Here is a 19,096-nt window from a genome sequence, read left to right on the forward strand (position 1 = left end):
TCTGTGTCTCTCATGGATAAATAAATAAAATCTTTAAAAAAAAAAAAAAAAAAGAGAAGGACACTTAAGCAAAGAAGATCTCCAGGTGGCATATCAGCACGTGAACAGAGGCTCGACATCATTAGCCCCCGGGAAATGCAACGTAAAACCAGCGAGCCACCGCTTCACACCTGCTAGAAGGGCTGCGGGTGAAGACCAGCCCCCTGCAGTGCTGGTGAGGGTGCAGAGGTCTGGGGGGAGGCAGGATGCTGGGGCCACCTTGAAGAAACGGGCAGAGGTTCTTATAAAGTTAAACATACCCCTCCCCTGCGATCCAGCGGCCTCACAGGAAATAGGAAAATGTACATCCGTGCAGAGACCTACACTCCAGAAACTGGAAACAACCTGGTTCCCTCCATCAACATGAACTGTGATCCCTGCATGCAACGGAACATGACTCCACATTCTGAGGGAGGCGGTGCTGATACCCAGAAGAGTGGGTGAACCTCAGAAGCATCATGCCAAGCGGAGGAAGCAGATGCTACAGGCTACGTCCTGTATGATTCCAGTGACAAGCCTTGCTGGAAAAAGTGAATCTGTCTGGACAGAAAACAGAAGAGTGTTTTCCAGGGGCGGTGAATGGACTGCAAAGGAGCCCCAGAGACCTTCTGGGGAGGGATGCAGAGGGACAGCTGGAAAGGTTCAGGTCTCGTGTGTGATCGCAGTTATGCAGCTGGTCGTTCTGTGAAACTCCTCTAATCACATATTTTTAAAAGGGGGCATTGGATTGTGTGTCAACTACATATACTTCAGTCAATCTGACTTTTTATTTTATTTTTTTTAAGATTTTATTTATTTATTCATGAGAGACACACAGAGGCAGAGACACAGGCAGAGGGAGAAGCAGGCTCCCTGCGGGGAGCTCAATGCAGGGCTCAATCCCAGGACCCCAGGGTCACGCCCTGAGCCAAAGGCAGGCACTCAACCACTGAGCCACCCGCCCCCTAACCTGACTTTTTAAGATACGTAATCTGGAGTAAAATAGGCTTTAAAAGGCACACCGGAGTTGATCTTCCAGAAGAGTGGTAAGGAGTCTTTTGGAATGGGCAGTTAACATTCCAGAACAGAGGTGAGGTGGGAGGCATTGGTGCCATCCTTGGGAAGTGTGAGCCAGTGGGGGTTCTCGAGTGAGTGAGTGAGTGAGTGAGTGAGACCCCGAGGGGTCCTCACGTTACAGGGGAAGGCAGAACGAAAACAAACTGAGACATCCCCTTCAGGCTAGGCCGTACCACAGGTGGTGGACAGTAGGCATGGTTTTAGAAGGGACAACACACGACAAGGAGTAGAACGTAGGAAGGGTCAACACATCTCCCTTCACCTCCATTCTCCACCTTGCGAGCTACCGGCGTTACCAGTTCTGTGTGTTTGCCTAGAAATAGTGCATGTGATGAACTTTGCTGCTTCTCACATATCAACGTATCTTTCAGATTTTCCGCACAAGTATATACAGAGCTGCCCTAATTTTGTAAACAGGTGTGGTATTGTATGGACGCGCCATGGTTAGTTCGGGCCGGCCGCAGCTGGTAGGTAGATAGATGTTCAGGTCGTTTCTGATCTGTGTGCTATTACAAGTGGTGCCTCAGTTCATACTAATATTAAAAAGCGATTTCTCGTCTGTGTGAGTCTGTCTATTAAATAGAATCTTGAGAGCGGGATGGCCGGGCCAGAGGACACGTACGTTCTTATTTTGATGTGTAAACCACCACCCTGAGTTGTACCGGTTCACCCTCCCTCCCCCCCACCAGCCGTGCGTGAATAATTTACACCTATTTTCCCAAGACCCGGGGGGCATAGTGGGAACTCCAGCTTTGCCTTTGCCAGTGTGGTAGGTGAGAAACTGTATCTTACAGGAAATGTGATTTGCTTTTGGAGGAAGGACTATTTTAGAAGCCAAGGAACACCAGGTCTCCAGCGTCAGCTGCCCTTGGGCCTCCGTCAGGCCAGCCCGTGCCTGTGAGTTAGAAAAAGGTGCTCGTCCTCGGGACCCTCGACTGGCATCTGCAGGAAAACTGTTGTGATCACTGCAAATCTGCGATGGCTCTGAGGCAGAGGACAGCCTGGAGTCAGGACAGCGCGGCCTGCTCTCCCACAGGCAGCAGCGGGAGCTCCTGGCGGTTTTGTGAGCGCGCTGGTCTCTGGGTGGTAACCAGATCGCCTGCAATTAGTGCCGTGGAAGCGGCAGCAGCGGGACAGGAATCCAGGCCGTCTGACAGTGGAGCGTGAGGGCATCAGCTTGAGGGGCGGCCAGAATAAATGGAAACTTCATTATCCGTGGATTATGCACTTAGAACTCCGGTCCCAGGCAACTCTGATATTAGTAATTTGGCCAGCGGGCTCATTAAGCTCTTAAGAAAAGTGAATCTAGTTAATGAATTAATACAAGATGACATTTTACATACAGAGCAAGAACGAGACCAGGCTCCACTGAATTATGGAACATCATAATTTCTCGTGTAAATGTGATTGCCGCTTCTCGCCTGCCAAAGTGGGCAGATCTGGAGAGAACCTGCTTTCGGAGACGTAAATGAGACTGTTAAGATTTGCAATCATTTCATATCCCACTCATTTTAAAGCGCTCCCTCTTGCACGCTTAAAACTTCGAGTGGTTGCACGGAAGTCAGTGTCTTAAAATTTCCGGACCTGTTTGTTTCCTGAAGGCGGTTCCACCGGCTTTTCATTTATTAGGAGACACATCTCTCTAAAAAGAAATGCACTCAGTCCCTACTCCCTTCTCCATTCTGTGCCCTCACCAAGGGGACTCTCTCCCCGCCTCTGCCTCTGGTCCAGAGAAGTTGGGGAGGATAAGGGAAAAGAACACGAGCACTCAGAATTAGCATTAGCCAGTTTGGGATGATGGAAAGTTCTAGAGACGGGTGGCGGTGAACGTGAATGTACTTCATGCCACTGGACCCTTAAAAATGGGGAGAATGGGAAATGTTGTAAGCTATGTATATATTTTACCACAATGAAGAAGCAAGAAAAGAGACACCCGGGTGGCTCAGCAGTTGAGCATCTGCCTTCTGCCCAGAGCGTGATCCTGGAGACCCAGGATGGAGTCCCATGTCGGGCTCCCTTCATGGAGCCTCCTTCTCCCTCTGCCTGTGTCTCTGCCTCTCTGTCTGTGTCTCTCGGGAATAAATAAATAAAATCTTTATATAAAAATAAAAAGTGAGAAAACCTGGCCCTAACTGAGGGCAAACCTTGGCCAGGCATAGTATTTTACCCTATAACCCAGGAATCCAGGACCTGGCTACTGTGATTCACCTGCCGCCGCCGCCCCCGTTTTAAACTTAGAGGGCCTGAGGCTCCCAGGAGCGCAGCCACTTGCTTGGGCAGCAGCTAGAAATGATGGCCCCAGGACTCAACCCCTCGACTCTGTGCTGGAGACCACAAAATAAAGAGGATGTTTTATTTTAAGCCTGAGCTCTGAAGCAGAACACACACACACGTGCATGCGTGCTCCCATCCAGTTTTTAGCCCACTGCATTGAAAGCAGACACGACTCCAGCAGCACCCCCAGAGTGCCACAGCTCACTGTCTCCGAAAGAGTCCCAAACCTGCCCCCCCACACACACCAAAGGTCTGCAGCGTGCTCTGCATTTCTGCATTTGGTCTAGGACCTTTCTGTCATCATCGGAAGCATGGCCTACAGGAGCATCGAAGCTTCTCGCCCCTGTTTGAGTGTGGCCGAAAAGGGAATGAACATGAGGCCTGGAGCTTGAGGGGGAAGGCTCTTCGTTTGTCTGCGATTGAGGGTGTTTTGAGAGTCGAGAGATGTTTCGATCAGGAAAGGAGAGATCGCCAGTTTCCCAGCGCGTGGTTTTTCTGATGGACAAATACCTGGGTTTGAGGCCTCGCTCCTCTACTTGCATCTTATGTGAACTTAGGCAAGTTAATTCACCTCTGAGTCCATTTGCTGTCTGGGAAATAGGACTGATAAAATAATAATAGGACCTGCCTTACTGAGGTGCGCCAACACACAGGTATTTTTCGCACTGAGTTGAAGGCATGTGTTGAGTGCCCGCTCTGTGTCAGGCCCCATCCTGCGTCCTGGGGATACTGTGATGAACGGGACAGGTGCACGTCTATAAACAAGGGATCAGTGAAGCTTGGCCCAGCTCCAGGACACGGGGCCCGAGCAGAAGGCGGTCGCTACGGCTACTACTTCACATCTGCATTTTTCCTGTATATCCACTGAAACCTCACAGCTTCAGAGGGAGGGGGAACAGGCCCAGGAAGTGGCCACCAGATTTGCTCACTTGGGCTGTGTTTATTCTTCCAACTGGGCCACGACAGTGGGTGGTTGTGGTTCTTCTGCAGAGATGAGAGGTCCCTGGCTCTCTGAGGAGGGACCGAGCTGGTTTCCTGGGCCAGCCTGGGCCGTGTCTTGGTTACCAAGTGTGTCCCACTGACTGGGAAGCCCTTCACCTGAGTATTGGGAGCATGGCTTATTAGTACACTTGGAGAGGAGGGTGTTGGCAACCTAAGGGGGTAGGATGGGTCCCAGACTTTTGCCTGAAGGTCTTAGAGAGATGCTTGCAGGTTAGCTAGCGGGTCTGGTTAGAGGGCGCAGGACACACAGTGTGAGGGACAAGCCTCTGATGTCAGACCACTGGGCTCAAATCACACATGGCTCTTTACCTCCTAACTCTGTGACCCTCATCAGGGGGCCTAGACTCTCTGAGATCCACCTTCCTCATTTTAAAAAGAAGGCAGTGACAGCACCTAATTCCTGGAGTTGCTGTGAGGCAAGCAGAGGGGATAAAGCACATGTTTGCCTGTTTTGAGCACATACCACATGGCACCGTGTGTCTGCTCTTGTCCTGAGTGCCCCATCACTATTCGCTGATTTCATGCTCAAGACAGCCCAGTCAGGTGGGCACTGTTACTATCTCTGTTTTATTGATGAGGAAGTCACAGCATGGAGACGTTGCCACTTTACAAGGGGCACATAGTAAGTTCCAGAAGGCACAGAAGCTGGGATTGGAACGTAGTCTGGCTCCAGAGGCCGTGATGGTAGCTTATGCTGTGCTGTGCTGGCTCTCAATCTGGAAAGCCTGGCATAAGGCCTGGTGTAAAAATAAACACTCTGCAGACATGAGGAACCCGGATGCACCGACCGGTATTCCTCAGATGTTATATTACAAACTTCTGGTGAGTTTCTAGCAAATTTCCAGCCCTCCGCAACCATTAATCCATTTTCTGTCTTTATAAATTTGCCTTTCCTGAACATTTCATGTAAATGGTATCCTACAGTACTTGGCCTTTTGTGTTTGGCTTATTTGGCATGGCGTAACGTTTTTTGAGGTTCATCCATGTTATAACACATATCAGTACTTTTGATGGCCAAATAATATTCCAAGGTGTGGCTTTCCCACATTTTACTTATCCCTTCACCAGTCCCTGGACATTGGTGTGGTTCCCACCTTCTGGCTGCTGCTGTTGTGAATTACGTCGCTACGAACATTTGCATCCATTCCCTGGGACGGACTTGAGCGGAAGAGTAAACCAAAATGCTAACCTCTCTCCTTCTGTCTCCCCTCTGGGTTTCTCAGAACCAGGCAGCGGGCAGGTGTTTGTGACGTCAGAGAACCAGCTTGTGTACTACCCCAGCATCACCTACGCCATCATCGGCAGCTCTGTCATCTTCGTGCTGGTGGTGGCCCTGCTGGCGCTGGTCTTGCACCACCAGCGGAAGAGGAACAACCTCATGACGCTGCCTGTGCACCGGCTGCAGCATCCCGTGCTGCTCTCCCGCCTGGTGGTCCTGGACCACCCCCACCACTGCAACGTCACCTACAACGTCAACAACGGCATCCAGTACGTGGCCAGCCAGGCCGAGCAGAACGCATCGGAAGTGGGCTCCCCACCGTCCTACTCAGAGGCCCTACTGGACCAAAGGTGCGTATGCCGGGTAGCAGAGGTGGGGGGAGGGAGGTTATTGATGGGGAAAGCAGAGTATGTGCCTGCACCTGGGATCCCAGGGCTTGCCAGGAGCCTGCCAGTGGTTGATCCCAAACAGTGGGGGCCCCCTAGGCCCCAGGGCCCCTCACTGGAGCGGGGCAGCCTCCACCCGGGCCCCCCAAAGCCCCCCATGGGTCACTGCCGTCGGGCACGTGGCAGCACCGCACACCGACCGTTTTCCGGTCCCTTGATCTTGGTGCAGGGGCAGGGGTCCCCCGAGACCTCGGATGGCCGTCCTGCGGGGTGGGCAGCAGCAAGCCGCAGACAGGACCTAGGCTCCTGACCCCCGGCCCCCCACCGCCCCCGCCTCTCCCTTTGCAGACCCGCCTGGTACGACCTCCCTCCGCCGCCCTACTCCTCGGACACCGAGTCCCTGAACCAAGGTGACCTGCCCCCCTACCGCTCACGCTCCGGCAGCGCTGACAGCGCCGGCTCCCAGGGGGCCAGCAGCCTGCTGAGCGCCGACGACAGCAGCCCCCCCGACGGCGCCGCGGACCCTCGGGACCCGGAGCCTGGCCAGGCCGCTGCCCGCGTATGAACCCGGCACTTCCAGAGTCCACGTGGGCTCATCTGCTCCGACTGTTACCATCCTGACAACGCCCGCTCGTGGGAAGCCCCTTGGGGCGCCTCCAGGAGGGATGTGGGGTGTCAGCATCCCTCCTTTCCCCTGCCCGCCCCCTCCCCGCCCCAGATTTCAGGGATAGTCTTTAGAGGGAGGCCTGGCGTTTCTCCGGCCTCGGGGTGACCTGATACACGGTGCAGCTCTGCTGGGCGGCCACTCGTCCGTCGGGGCCCAGGATCACGACCTCACTCGTCACCTCGCCCCTCTGCTACTGGCGGCGTCCCGCCAAACAGGCAGCCCTAGATTGCAGGTGGGGGACAACGTGGTGCTTCCGCGTTGTGTCGCATGTTCCGAAGGGCAGGAGACGCTGGACCGCACTCCCGGGGGGCCGCTACCTCACAGCTCCGTTGGGGTTTGGGCCGATGATCGCCCAGGAGGCCCTCAGGCTGGCCGCCCTGGCACGAATGCAGGTGAGCGCCACACTCTGCCCGCGCTGTCCTGCAGGCCGCCCTCGTGCACTGGAGGCGGCGGCCCGAGGACACGTCGGCCCTGACGTACACCCTTCAGCCATTGGCAGTGCCGGTGTGGTTCTCTGACCGACTCTGAAACCCCCGACTCTGGCCGGATTCGGGCTTTAAAAGCTTGCCCAGGAATCCTCACTGTGCGTTTTCTCCGGCAGCGTCTGGCATCAGCCTCATCCCAAAGTAGGCAGGGAGCCCCTGCCATAGATTCATACGCGTACTCAGCTCCTAACATGCCTGGGTCTGCTTCGGTCCCCAGTCCTTCCCTGGCTTCTGGACTGTCACTGCAGCTCTTTCCCCCAGCTGTGACCTGCCCAGAGCCAAGGGGTGAGGGCCCAACTTGAATTGGCCAAAACTTGGGTCTGGTCCACACCCGGCCTGTCTTGCCCACTCCTACAGCCTTCCACACTCGCTTCCTACGTGACTGTAACACCCAGAAGTCGTTTTACCTGTGCATTTGGACCTGAGGCCACTGTGGTTTCTGACACACCCAAGAACCATATTCAGTACCTCCCACCAGAGCTCCTGGCTCCCTGTGCTGCACACACTCACCTTCCCAGGGCCCAGAAACCAGCACCCTGATTTAGGGTTAGGGTTAGGGTTAGGGTTAGAGTCAGGGTCAGGCTTCTTCTGACTTGCCATAGTTCCTCCTCTAAAAGACGTGGACAGTAGACAATTTGGAGTCAAGATTTGCCATTCGGACTTTTTTTTTTTTAATCTCTTAGAAATGCATTTGAAACAGTGTGTTTGTTTTTTCCCTTCTAGTTAAGGGATTATTTATATGTATAGGAAAGCTGTCTGTCTGTTTGTTTTTCCCTTAGTGAGGTCCAAAGAGAGATGCAAACAGAGATCACACCTTTGTCCCGCTAAGCCTTGATACGAAGTCACACTCCCGGCTGACCCGTGTACCAGGCGTGTGTGCATTGTTGCACTTTGAGTTATTATTTATCGAGTTCTTGAAGGATGCAGAAAGAGGGATGCCTTTCTCCCTCGGTTCAGTCTCTGTGTTTATGCTAGCTTTCCTCTTCTTCCTCTGTGGCCAGCCCGCCACGGGGCCCACTCCCTGGAGAAATAGTGGGTAGAAGCGTGGGCGTTAGTTGGCAAGAAACCACGCTTGACCCATGGGGGCGCAAAACTGGAACCAGGTGGGACCAGTCCAGGCAGCTCTCACCCCTTCAGGACTTCTTTCCACAGTAGAAGAAATTTTCAGCCACCTCCGTGATGCACATTTTAATGAAGCCTGCAGGAGTGGGGGACGACGTGGCATTTAGTGATCCTATTCTCTGGACTTTTTTTTTTTTTTTTTAATCCAATCCAAACTGTGTTAGAGGAAAGCTAACCACTTGGTGATTTCTTTTTTTCTTTTTTAAGTTAAAAAAAAAGGAGCCTAGTTGCGTCTTTCATTTTTTTAAATAACATTTGAGTTATTTTCTGAGTAATCCAATAAAGAAAGAACTTTTGATGGCAGCCAGAGTGTGTTAGGAACCCTGGCTGAGCATTTCATCTCCTGTGAGTCAGAATGGCTTTATTTTTTCTCCCTTTGATGGGCCCGTGCTTCTTTCTGGTATTTTGGAAGTTGTTTAGAGGAAGGGATTCTAATTTTAATTAATTGTGCAGTGAATTAATCTCACTCGCTTTTCTGCTTCCAGGCATCTTAGGAAAAACAAATGGTCTTAGTAGATAAGAAAGCCTATTAATGTTTTTTTTTAAATAAACACAGGGACATTTTTATTATAGATGTGATTTTTTTAATGAATCTTCTTAAAAAATATATAAATAGGACACCAAAGCTGCAGGGATATTTTTCCTGTTTTTTTTTTTTTTTAATCTCCCTTCTCTAGATGGCAAATAAGTGGCCAGCAATATTTTTTTAACTCATTCCATCCAGGATATTTTTTAGACATTGCCTAAATCTACACCAAGCAGAAAACCATCGCTGCTCTTTTTTCTCAAATGAGACCAGCAAGTTCTTTTTATTTTAGAGTTAAAATTCACATCACAGTAACCTATGGCTTATCCCGACTCAACTCCCTACTCTGAAATTGACTTGTTTAAAAAAATGCTACAAAATGGTTGACAAATAGTGTGCGATGTTCAAAGTTGATGTAAACTGGAAAGTTTGTGTGGTTGCTTTTTGTGTTTTGGCTAGGTTTTGGTTTGGGTTTTTGTTTTTGTTTTTTTTAATTTTTATACTTTCAAATAAACTTGCAGTTTCATTCTTTCTATTGGTGTGAATGTTTCTTAACCCATGTCTGGCCTCTGTGGCATTACGAAGAGTGAACGGTCACATCTCATGGCTTCTGGAGTGAATTTATGCTATCCTAAAATGAGAAAAAGGAAGAGTATAGTGACGGGACCTCAAAATATGGTGATAGCTTGTGTGGCTGAAATACAGAAGTGAAGTCACGGACACCAGTTAGTATCATGGGCCCCCAGGATGTCAGTTCAGAAGATGGACATTAGTTTCTGTCACTAGGGTGCCATTTGAGGGAAAAGGACAAGTGACTGTGACAGCTGAAACAGGTTCTGACCACATATTCAGGGGCACTCAATAGCCCTTGCACAGGTAGGCTGGTCATTAGTTTTGAATCCCACTGGCTCAGACTGGCCCCACCAGTGATGGTAACTTCTTTTTATACTTCTCTTAGTCTCATTTTGGAACCATGTGCTAATTGATGCTACATGAATAGTTTCCACAGAAAGTCAAGATGCCCAAGAGATCACCCATGAACAGGAGAAATAACCCTGGCCTTGGCCAAGATTGAACTCCACATGGATTTCTAAACATAGAATGCACAGAACTAAGGTTTAGGTCATGCATTCGTCCCCAGGGGTCTCAAAAAAGAAGACTGGGCTATCAGAGAGTGGTATCCCAAGTATATGCCAGGCCATGTCCTGCCCCAAGTGGTCTAGGGTAGACCTTCCCAAGCAGTTGGTCAAGGTTTGTCAAGATATCAACTCCTCATCTCTGAGAGAATCATTCTTTACTGGGTGGCAGGATGGAATGATTGAAAAGCACTAATCTAGAGCAAAAATAAGTAAACATTTTGTGTAAAGGGCCAGATCCTAAATATTTTTGGCTCTACAGCCATATGGTCTCTATAGCAATGACAAAAACAGCCATAGATGATAAATAAGTGGGTGTTGGTGTGTTCTAATAAAACTATTTATGTAAATAGGCAGCTGGCTGAATTTTAGCCCATGGGCTAGAGTTCCCCAACCCTTGATAGAAAAGAGCATTCCATGGGCAGCCCGGGTAGGTCAGCGGTTTAGTGCTGCCTTCAGCCCAGGGCATGATCCTGGAGACCCGGGATCAAGTCCCACGTCGGGCTCCCTGCATGGAGCCTGCTTCCCCCTCTGCCTGTGTCTCTGCCTCTCTCTCTCTCTCTCTCTCTCTCTCTCTCTCTGTTTCTCATGAATAAATAAATAAAATCTTAAAAAAAAAAAAAAAAAAGCATTCCTACATTGGATTCATGAATCCAAACCTCAGAAGCATCCTAGAAAAGAAAAGGTATGTTAATGGCCTGGAATATTAGAAACCTTGAAAATGGCGCTAATCTCCAAAAAAAAATTAAAAATAGAAGAAGCTATGAGACAAGCAATTCAAGGACCTGTAAAATTAATTTTAATTGACCCTATAAGCTCTTTTCCAGTGAATAAGAAAATAACAAGATCAAGATGAGTAGAGGCTTTCCCAATGAGGTCCTCAACATTAGGTTTGAATGCAGAGGTCCGAGTCAAAAAATTACTCTCACTACGGATTCTTTAACATGATAAACTGACACAACAGTCTGTCTTTTAGAGAAAAGTCCATGGGAATGAGTGCTCTGAGAAGTATTGTCCATATTCTCCACTTAGCTTGCCACCCGGAGGCAAGGCAGTAGATTCAAAAGGAAAACTATTAAAAACAAGGAGCTTCAGATGCCTACCGTGGAGGTGTGATAAGTGCCCCCAGTGAGATCCTCAGGAAAGATGTCAGTGAGAAGATGTGCTGAGTCCCTTGACATCCTATGGTTAGGAAAGATCATAGGATCACCCCCCCCCCAATAACCCCCAAGTGATAGAAATCCAATTCACAACATGCTTAATTTTATTAAGTTTTAGAAGATATACTGGCTAATGCAAGTAAGTCCAAGGGTATGGAACTGTTGGTTTCAGGTTGAGCTGGATCTAGTTGCTCAACAGCTGTCATTAGGAATCTCTTTCTCAGCCTGAGAGCCCTGCTTTGCCCAGCATGGATGTCAGGGCTTTACATTAGGTGGAAAAGAGGATCCCAGAAGATCCAAGTTTGCAATCTTAGAAATAGAGGTACTGTCTCTCCTGGAGTCATAGAAACCCCCTTAAATGGAGTTATGACTGGTCATCCTTGGTCATATGACCACTACCATGAGTGGGGATCAGTCTCTTGATTTCCAGAATTCCATGAAATGGGAAAGGGATGACTCCCATAGTGGAGAGGCTGGCAGTAGACAAAATATCAACGTGTCTACTATAGAACCTCACCAAGAAATGGGGCCCACAACTGACTGGCACACTTTCTGGTTCACATAAGAAAATGCATATAACTACAAGCTTCAGGCAACATGGGTTTGAAAGGAGCAGAAGCAGTGTTACGGCGACGATTTCAGGAGACAACAGCCTTTCTCGAAACATGGGCAAAGTCAGTGTCAAGCTACAGGTATATTGGGCTTGGGTTGGGTATGCTTTTATGAGATCCTCTTCTGGGGGAGGCCACACGGATAAAGCCATATAAGAGGCATCCTACCTAAAGAAGCCTGAACTGTCTCCTGGGCTCCAGGACTTCCAGACCACTGGAAGTATAGAAATGGTGCGCTCATCCGACCAAGATTCATCTCCAGCTTGCACAGGATTTTCAAGTTGATGGATCAGAGATGTGTTCCCATTTTTCACCCTTGTTACACTATGCAAAGACTTAGGCTCAATTATGCATGCTGTTAATAAGCTTTCCAAATTAACCCTTTTATCTGCCCCCCCGCCCCCCGCAACCGAGAGCTAGGATGCACTAATATCTGAGAACCACAACTTGGAAATTCGGGGACAGCTGGTGTCACAGGAGCTGAGGGGCTGAATTCTCATCACAGTAGGTGCTTGAAGGCATGACCATGGGGGACTGACATACAGAATCGGGGCAAGCTTGTTTATTGTAATACGGCTGATGCTTCAGTCGGGCTGGGGCTGCGGGCTGAGCAAGGGTGATTCATGCTAAGTTCCGGTACAAAGCCCAAGCCATTGCTGGACTTTCCATTTGATCCTGATAAATCATCCCAATGAGCCAGCAGAGGAAAAGGCACGTGGAGAAATCTTACGGACTTTGCTCTAAAATGGAGCGCACGCAGACAACACTTAAGGGCCAGGCCTGGAAGTAGCCACACCCCTCACTCACGTCCCGTCCCGTTGCCCAGGGTCTGGTCAGTCCCACAGCCACACCTCCTGCAGAGAGGCTGGGAAGGTAGATTGGCTATATGTCCTAGAAGAACCGGAAGAGGATTTTGACACTAGCCACCTAATGTATGTTCTTACACTTCTTTCCTCCCATAAAATACACTTGTCCCTTCCCCAAAAGAAGAAACCCAGCCAGATTCCAAATCGAATCAGATTCAATGTCCAGGATCAGTGAAAATTTCTGTCCAATCCAAATGTGACTCCTCTGATAGGACAACTACTCAACCCCACATATTTTTTTTTTTATCATTTGTCTCCTTAGATTGCCTTCCTTCAACCAAATTCTCAAAATACTTGAATAACTTTCAAGTCACTCGGAATAAAAGTCAAATTGTGGTTTGCTGGACATTTACACCCTCAGCTGCCATTACCTATCCAACTTCATTTTCTACTCTTATCCACCCCCCGCTCACTGTTCCAGCAGCATTGGCCCCTTTGTTGGCTCTGGAACCCACCAGACACAACTCCCACAGGCCCTTTGCTCCTGCTATTCCTGGAACACCCATCTCCAGACACGTGCAACACTCCCTCCCATCAGAGAGCGCTCCCTCCCATCATGACCCGTGTCCTCTTAGGATCTTAACATTGCCATCTTGGGGGCCTCAGCTGTGGCCACTTGGAGACTCTTGGAAGAGAGAAATAATCAGAGCTTGCTCTTGACCAAGATCTACTTACACATAAATGATTTTGAGGGATTCCTAGATCATGGGAACTTGGAGCTTTGGGGAGTGTGTTAGAAAAGTGTAGTCTGGAAATTTAATTCGGGCCAATACTATAGTTCTCCAATGGTCAAGAGGAGAGCCAATTTAAGAAATAGAAATAACGCACGGGACCGTGCAGCACAGGACTTGGGAGGGAGGTGACACTTGAACACACACCCACGGGCGGCCTGCTCTTCCAGCGACCCCTGACATGTGACTCCTTTGCAGAGGAACTTGAACCAGACCTTCATCTTGGAATACGTCCTGGGGTGTCAGTCTGTGAACCAGCCGAAGGGCACACTGATGTGCCTGGAGACTTCCTAGAATCGCCAATTCCTGTTCGGAAATGGTGGCATCCTTGGTTCAGAGATGAGGCACCACATCTAGCTCAAACAGGCCGAAGAGTCGTAGAGTTATTCTAGAAAGAAAAGGAGGAGATGGCTTCCTTTTAAGTGAAAAGCAAACTGTTTAGATAACTCCTCCCCCCCAGTTGGAACTAGTTGCTGGGCAATGACTGAATGTGAGTGTCTTGACCCCACCTGCCGATTCGGCTTGAATCTAATAAGTGGCTCGTCGGAGGAGATGCCATGTGTGTGTTCCCGGTGGGTACCAGCCGGGCCCCATCGGAGCCGCTGCAGGCATCACAGGAAGAAGGGATTGGAGGTGGGGATGAGGGCCTGCACGCGTGTGGGCAGAGCCGGCGGGGGATGGCCTGATGGACCCCAGACCCACTTGCCAGCCACGCGAACCTCATCCGGAGACAGGCAGGGAATCCCAGAGCCTACACGGCAGGTGGAGAAGCTACAGTAACTGCAACACGGTCCTGCGATGAGGGAGCCCACGGAAGGACTGAAGAGCCGTGTCTGCCCCCTCCCCCGACCCCCAAGAGTGACCTCGCTGCTGCGCTTCTGCCTCCCACACCTCATGGGAGCTCCTTTCATGGCACATTCGCCCCAGAGCCCCTCGGGGAAGGGGATTCGGGGAAGCACGGTTCCCAACCTCAGGCGAGGACGGAGTCACCGGGCACTCGGCCCACTGGGGCGACCAGGATGTCCGGCCGTGCCATCGTTCCCAGAGCAGACCCTCTGTCCACCAGGTGAGATTCTTTTTGTAATGGTCCAATGAGTGCAGGACCTTAAGTTCTTTGTAATTCACGAGGGAAAGGAATTTCATGTGTGACCTTTAATTTTTCTAGGTCTTCCCAATCATTGGGGTCCGCAGTTTTCAATACTGGGGAATGATCCCCTTCTATTAGTTGCTGTAACTTCTGGTGAGCCGTTTGGACAGTTTGTGTGGGGAGATAGGCTTGGCTTTGGGGCTCCTTTTACCAAAGATCTGTGCCGACCCTGAACAGAGCTTCCTGCTGCCCACTGTGGGGTCCCACGGAAACTCAAAATGGGGCACCTGTGGGTGTCGGGTGAGCAGATGGGAGTACGATACGCGCCTCCTCCCCTAAGAGAAACGGCCGGTGGGTTGACTGTAGGTTTGGCCATCAAGCCAAGCAAGTTGGAAGCCAAAACACATTGGAAAGGGTAAGGCTTCTGGCCCCCTCCCCGCGGCTTCCTGTCTCCTGCTCACTAACCCCTCCGGGAGGCAAGTTTACTAGGGTCAGAGTCAACGGGGTAAACCTATCAGTGGGGCCATGGCAGCCCCATGGCCAGGGAACAGATTGCCCGGAGCGGGCACAAGAGTTCAGAGATGCCAGAAGGAAGAGTCAGCCTTGGAGGGGGGACGTAGGTCCACTGTCTCCCCCCTGCGTCTCCTGTCCCCCTTGTCCGCATGTCTCCCTCCTCCCCTCTCCTTCCTGTCCTCTCTCCCAAGCTCCGTCCTTGCTACTGTTTCGGGAGCGGCCTCCCTCTTCGTGCTGCCTGGAGCAAGCAGGGGACTGAGCGCTCCGCGTCTAACCTGCGATCCTAATCCTTCCCTGGAAGCTCTGGAGGCCTCTACTTGGAAACTACCATAGGCCCTCGTTTCGGTTTTGGCTAAGAGCCGACTTTTACTTCTCAGCCTTTACTGAGGAGCCTAGACTTTGAGAAATCACCAGACACTTGCATCTCCTGTTAAAATTTCTATCCTGGGTCCTCGCGTCTATGCTCAAACCCTGAGTTTGCAAGCCAGAAACCCCCGGGTAGTCAGTACTCAACCCACACGTACATTTTCATTGGCTCGTGGACTGTTTATATCTGTCGCCAACGACAGAGGCTCAGGCGAATTCACACAGGTGTCCGGGCGTCTGGCCTCTCGTAAAGGACATAAGCGCTCGCAACATTGGGCCTTCCCACGTGTCGGGCTCGCCCAGAGCTAAGGAGCCGCCGGCCTGTTGGCATGAACGTCTGCCCATCACGGCCGCCACTTGTCCCTGCTGTCTCCCATCCAAACCACTTCCCTTATCTGATGGCCTGCGTGGCCCGTGTCCTCTTTGGTAGGACCTGGAGGGAGCAAGGCTGAGGAACCGGCATCCAGATTTCTACCGGCGCTTGCTTTCTGGAAAGAGCAAGTCCCCGGGGATTCAGATAGCTGCCAGCGTTGCCACTAATGAGTCTTGTCACTTTCTGGGCCTCCCTTTCCCCGTCTGGAAAATGCAAACCTGAGTTCTTCCGACGGACGTCTGTCCTGCCCAGCGCCTTTGCTAGTACGTGGGGTAAAATACACATAACACTTGATTTTAACCATTTTTTAAAGATTTATTTATTTATTTATTCATGATAGACATAGAGAGAGAGAGAGAGAGGCAGAGACACAGGAGGAGGGAGAAGCAGGCCCCATGCAAGGAACCCAACATGGGACTCGATATCGGGACTCCAGGATCGCGCCCTGGGCCAAAGCCAGGCGCCAAACCGCTGCGCCACCCAGGGATCCCCCGTTGTAACCATTTTTAAGAGTACAGTTCAGAGGCACGAACACATTCAGGTTGTCATGCGACCATCCCCACCGTCCGCCTCTGGAGCACTGTTGTTACCCCAAAGTGAGCCTCAGTCCCCATTAAACCCTAACGCCCTTTCCCGATTTTCTCGGCCCTGGCACGCGCCGGCCTCCTTTCTACCTGGGTGAATTCGACTACTCACTCTAGGGACCTCATCTAAGCGAGTGCGCACAGGATTTGTCTTTCTGTGTCTAGTTCACTTGGCATAATGTCACCCATGTGGCACCATTTCCGACTTTTTTTTAAGAATTTATTGGTGTATTTGAGAGATTAGGAGCAGGGGAGGGGCAGGGGGAGAGGGAGAAGCAGCCCCCTGCTGAGCAGGGAACCTGAGAGTCGGGGTTCGATCCCAGGACCCCAGGATCACGACCAGAGCCGGAGGCAGGCGCCCAACCAGCTGGGCCCCCAGGCGCCCAGGGTTTCCGACCTGTGAAGGCTCAGACTCCCTGGTCGGGATCTACCAGCGTGAGTGTGTCCATTCATCCCTAGACGGGCATTTGACTTGCTGCCGTGTTCGAGGGAGGGTGGGGGCGTCTTTGCCTTCCCTTCTCTGGGGCATATGCCCACGGGGAGAGCTGGCCCCACACCCCTCCTCAGGTTGGGGAAGGCCCCTCCTAGGAGTCCTGCCTCCCCAGGGAAGAAGTGACTCATCTGTGCAGGCTCCCTGGGGACCGAGGGCCCAGGCACGGGTCCCAGGCTCAGCTCCTAGACCCTCCCCCGAAGACTTAGCTTTGAGAGAGGCTAATGTGAGGAAGGAGGCGCCTGCAGAAGGGATTGGTTCTGACGGAGGAACGTCAGGCTTCAGGCCGCAGCAGGGGCAGGCACCCAGAGGTGCTCAGCGTCCCTGGAGCCGGCCGTGGTCCCCGCACCAGAAGCCTCTGCAACAAAGCCCCCCCCACCCCGACCCCCAGCAATTATCAGTGGGGGTTGTTGTCCTACACAGGCAGCCCCAGCCCTGCTCCTCTGTTCCCCCCACAACTTCCCGAAGCCCCTTACTCAACGAATTCCTTTTCTTTTTAAACCAGCAAATTTGCAGCTGCAGTGGCTGGGAACGAGCACTGGATTGAGAGTCCACAGACCTGAGATCAAACTTCAGCTCAGCTCCCACCCCTCAGAGTGACTTCACACAATGCTGAGTTTCTTGTCCGCAAAATGGTTGTGATCGTCTCCACTTCCTTAAGCCGCAGTGAGAAACCCATGCCATCTTGCAGATGAGGTCCCTTGTGAAGGGCGATAGACACTTTATTTTATTTTTTCGATAGACACTTTAAATAGGAAGGCTTAGCAGTCTTCCTTCAGTGGGGATCCAAGCAGCTTTGGCTTTTGGTTTGTTTTTTTTGTTTTTTTGATTTCTAGATAGTGGATTTATTGATATTTTTGTTTTCTTTTTCCAGGTTTTTAAAAAGTTATTTATTTAAATTTTTTAAAAAAGATTTTATTTATTTATTCATGAAAGAGAAAGGCAGAGACACAGGCAGAGGGAAAAGCAGACTCCTGGCAGGGAGCCAATGTGGCCCTCGAACCCAGGACCTGGGATCACGACCTGAGCCAAAGGCAGATGCTCAACCACTAAGCCACCCAGGCATCCCGGTTTGTTTTTTTCTTAATTTAAATTCAATTAACATATAATGTTTTATTAATTGCAAAGGTAGAGGTCAGTGACTCATCAGTCTTCTATAACAGCCAGTGCTCATCCCATACGTGCCCTCCTTAATGCCCATCACCCAGTTGCCCCAGCCCCCAAACCCTCCCCTCCAGCAACCCTCAGTTTGTCTCCTGTGATTCAGAGCCTCTTAGGGTTTGTCTCCCTCTCTGATTTCCTCTTGTTTTGTTCCTCCCCGCCCCGTCCTCTATGACCCTCTATTTTGTTTCCTAAGTTCCACATATGGTTGAGATCATATGACTATTGTCTTTCTCTGACTTATTTCGCTCAGCATCATATCCCCTAGTTCCGTCCACATCGTTGCAAATGGCAAGACTTCATCTCTCTGATGGCTGAGTCATATTCCATTATAAATATATAGACCACATCCTCTTTATCCCTTCATCTGTCGACGGACATCTGGGTTCTTTCCACAGTTTGGCTTTTGAGGACTTTGCTGCTACACTCATTGGGGTGCAGGTGCCCCCTCGGATCACTACATCAGTATCTTTGGGGTAAATCCCCAGCAGTGCAATTGCTGGGTCGTAGGGTAGCTCTATTTTCAACTCCTTGAGGACGCTCCACACTGTTTCCCCGGGTGGCTGCACCAGCTCGCATTCCCACCCGCGGTGCAGGAGGGCTCCCTTTTCTCCACATCCTCGCCAGCATCCATCATTTCCTGTCTTGTTAACTTTAGCCATTCTGATGGGGTGAGGTGGTATCTCTGTGTAGTTTCGATCTGGGTTTCCCTGATGCCGAGTGATGGGGGGGCACTTTTTCATGTGTCTGTTGGCCATGGGTGTGTCTTCTTTGGAGCAATGTCTTGCTAAGAGATTTGGGAAACTGCATTAAGCAGACCGCATCAGGGCAAAGTCCCGAGTGCATTTGAACCCAGGAGTCTGAATTAACCCACCTAAGTGCCCTTTTGGAAATTGAGTTAACAAGTTGGTAAAGGCAGGAAGAGGAGGGAGAGATATTTAGTCGGCGACACCTGATGATCCAAATGGCCAGATGCAGAGCAGTAATGCCGACATTTATTAGTCAGCAATTTTGTGCCAAGCACTTTGCTATCATTTGTATTGGCTTAAATAATCCTCTGAATCGGTGCTTGGCGCACTGTAACTCGCACGCTGAGTCTGGCCCACCATTTGTTTTGTAAATAAAGTTTTATTGGGACACACCAATGCTCATTCATTTACTATTTCTGCGGCTGCTTTCAAGCTACAATGACAGAAAAGAGTAGCTGCAACAGAGCCCGTTTGGCCCAAAAGCCTTAAAATA

General features: G+C 50.5%; 1 protein-coding gene across 4 annotated transcripts in view; it reads left to right on the plus strand.

Moving 5' to 3' along the window:
- The window catches only part of LDLRAD3 (low density lipoprotein receptor class A domain containing 3), a 233,088-nt gene extending 223,779 nt beyond the window's left edge, over positions 1–9,309 (plus strand). For all 4 annotated transcript variants that reach the window (XM_077863618.1, XM_077863620.1, XM_077863619.1 and 1 more), the window contains 2 exons: positions 5,595–5,940; positions 6,325–9,309. In XM_077863618.1, the coding sequence (XP_077719744.1) occupies positions 5,595–5,940; positions 6,325–6,541 (563 nt within the window). In that variant the 3' untranslated portion in view covers positions 6,542–9,309. The remainder of the gene's footprint in view (positions 1–5,594; positions 5,941–6,324) is intronic.
- The last annotated feature ends 9,787 nt before the right edge of the window (positions 9,310–19,096 follow it).

The sequence above is a fragment of the Canis aureus genome, chromosome 21, assembly GCF_053574225.1.
Source record: "Canis aureus isolate CA01 chromosome 21, VMU_Caureus_v.1.0, whole genome shotgun sequence".
Taxonomy (NCBI): Eukaryota; Metazoa; Chordata; class Mammalia; order Carnivora; family Canidae; genus Canis; species Canis aureus.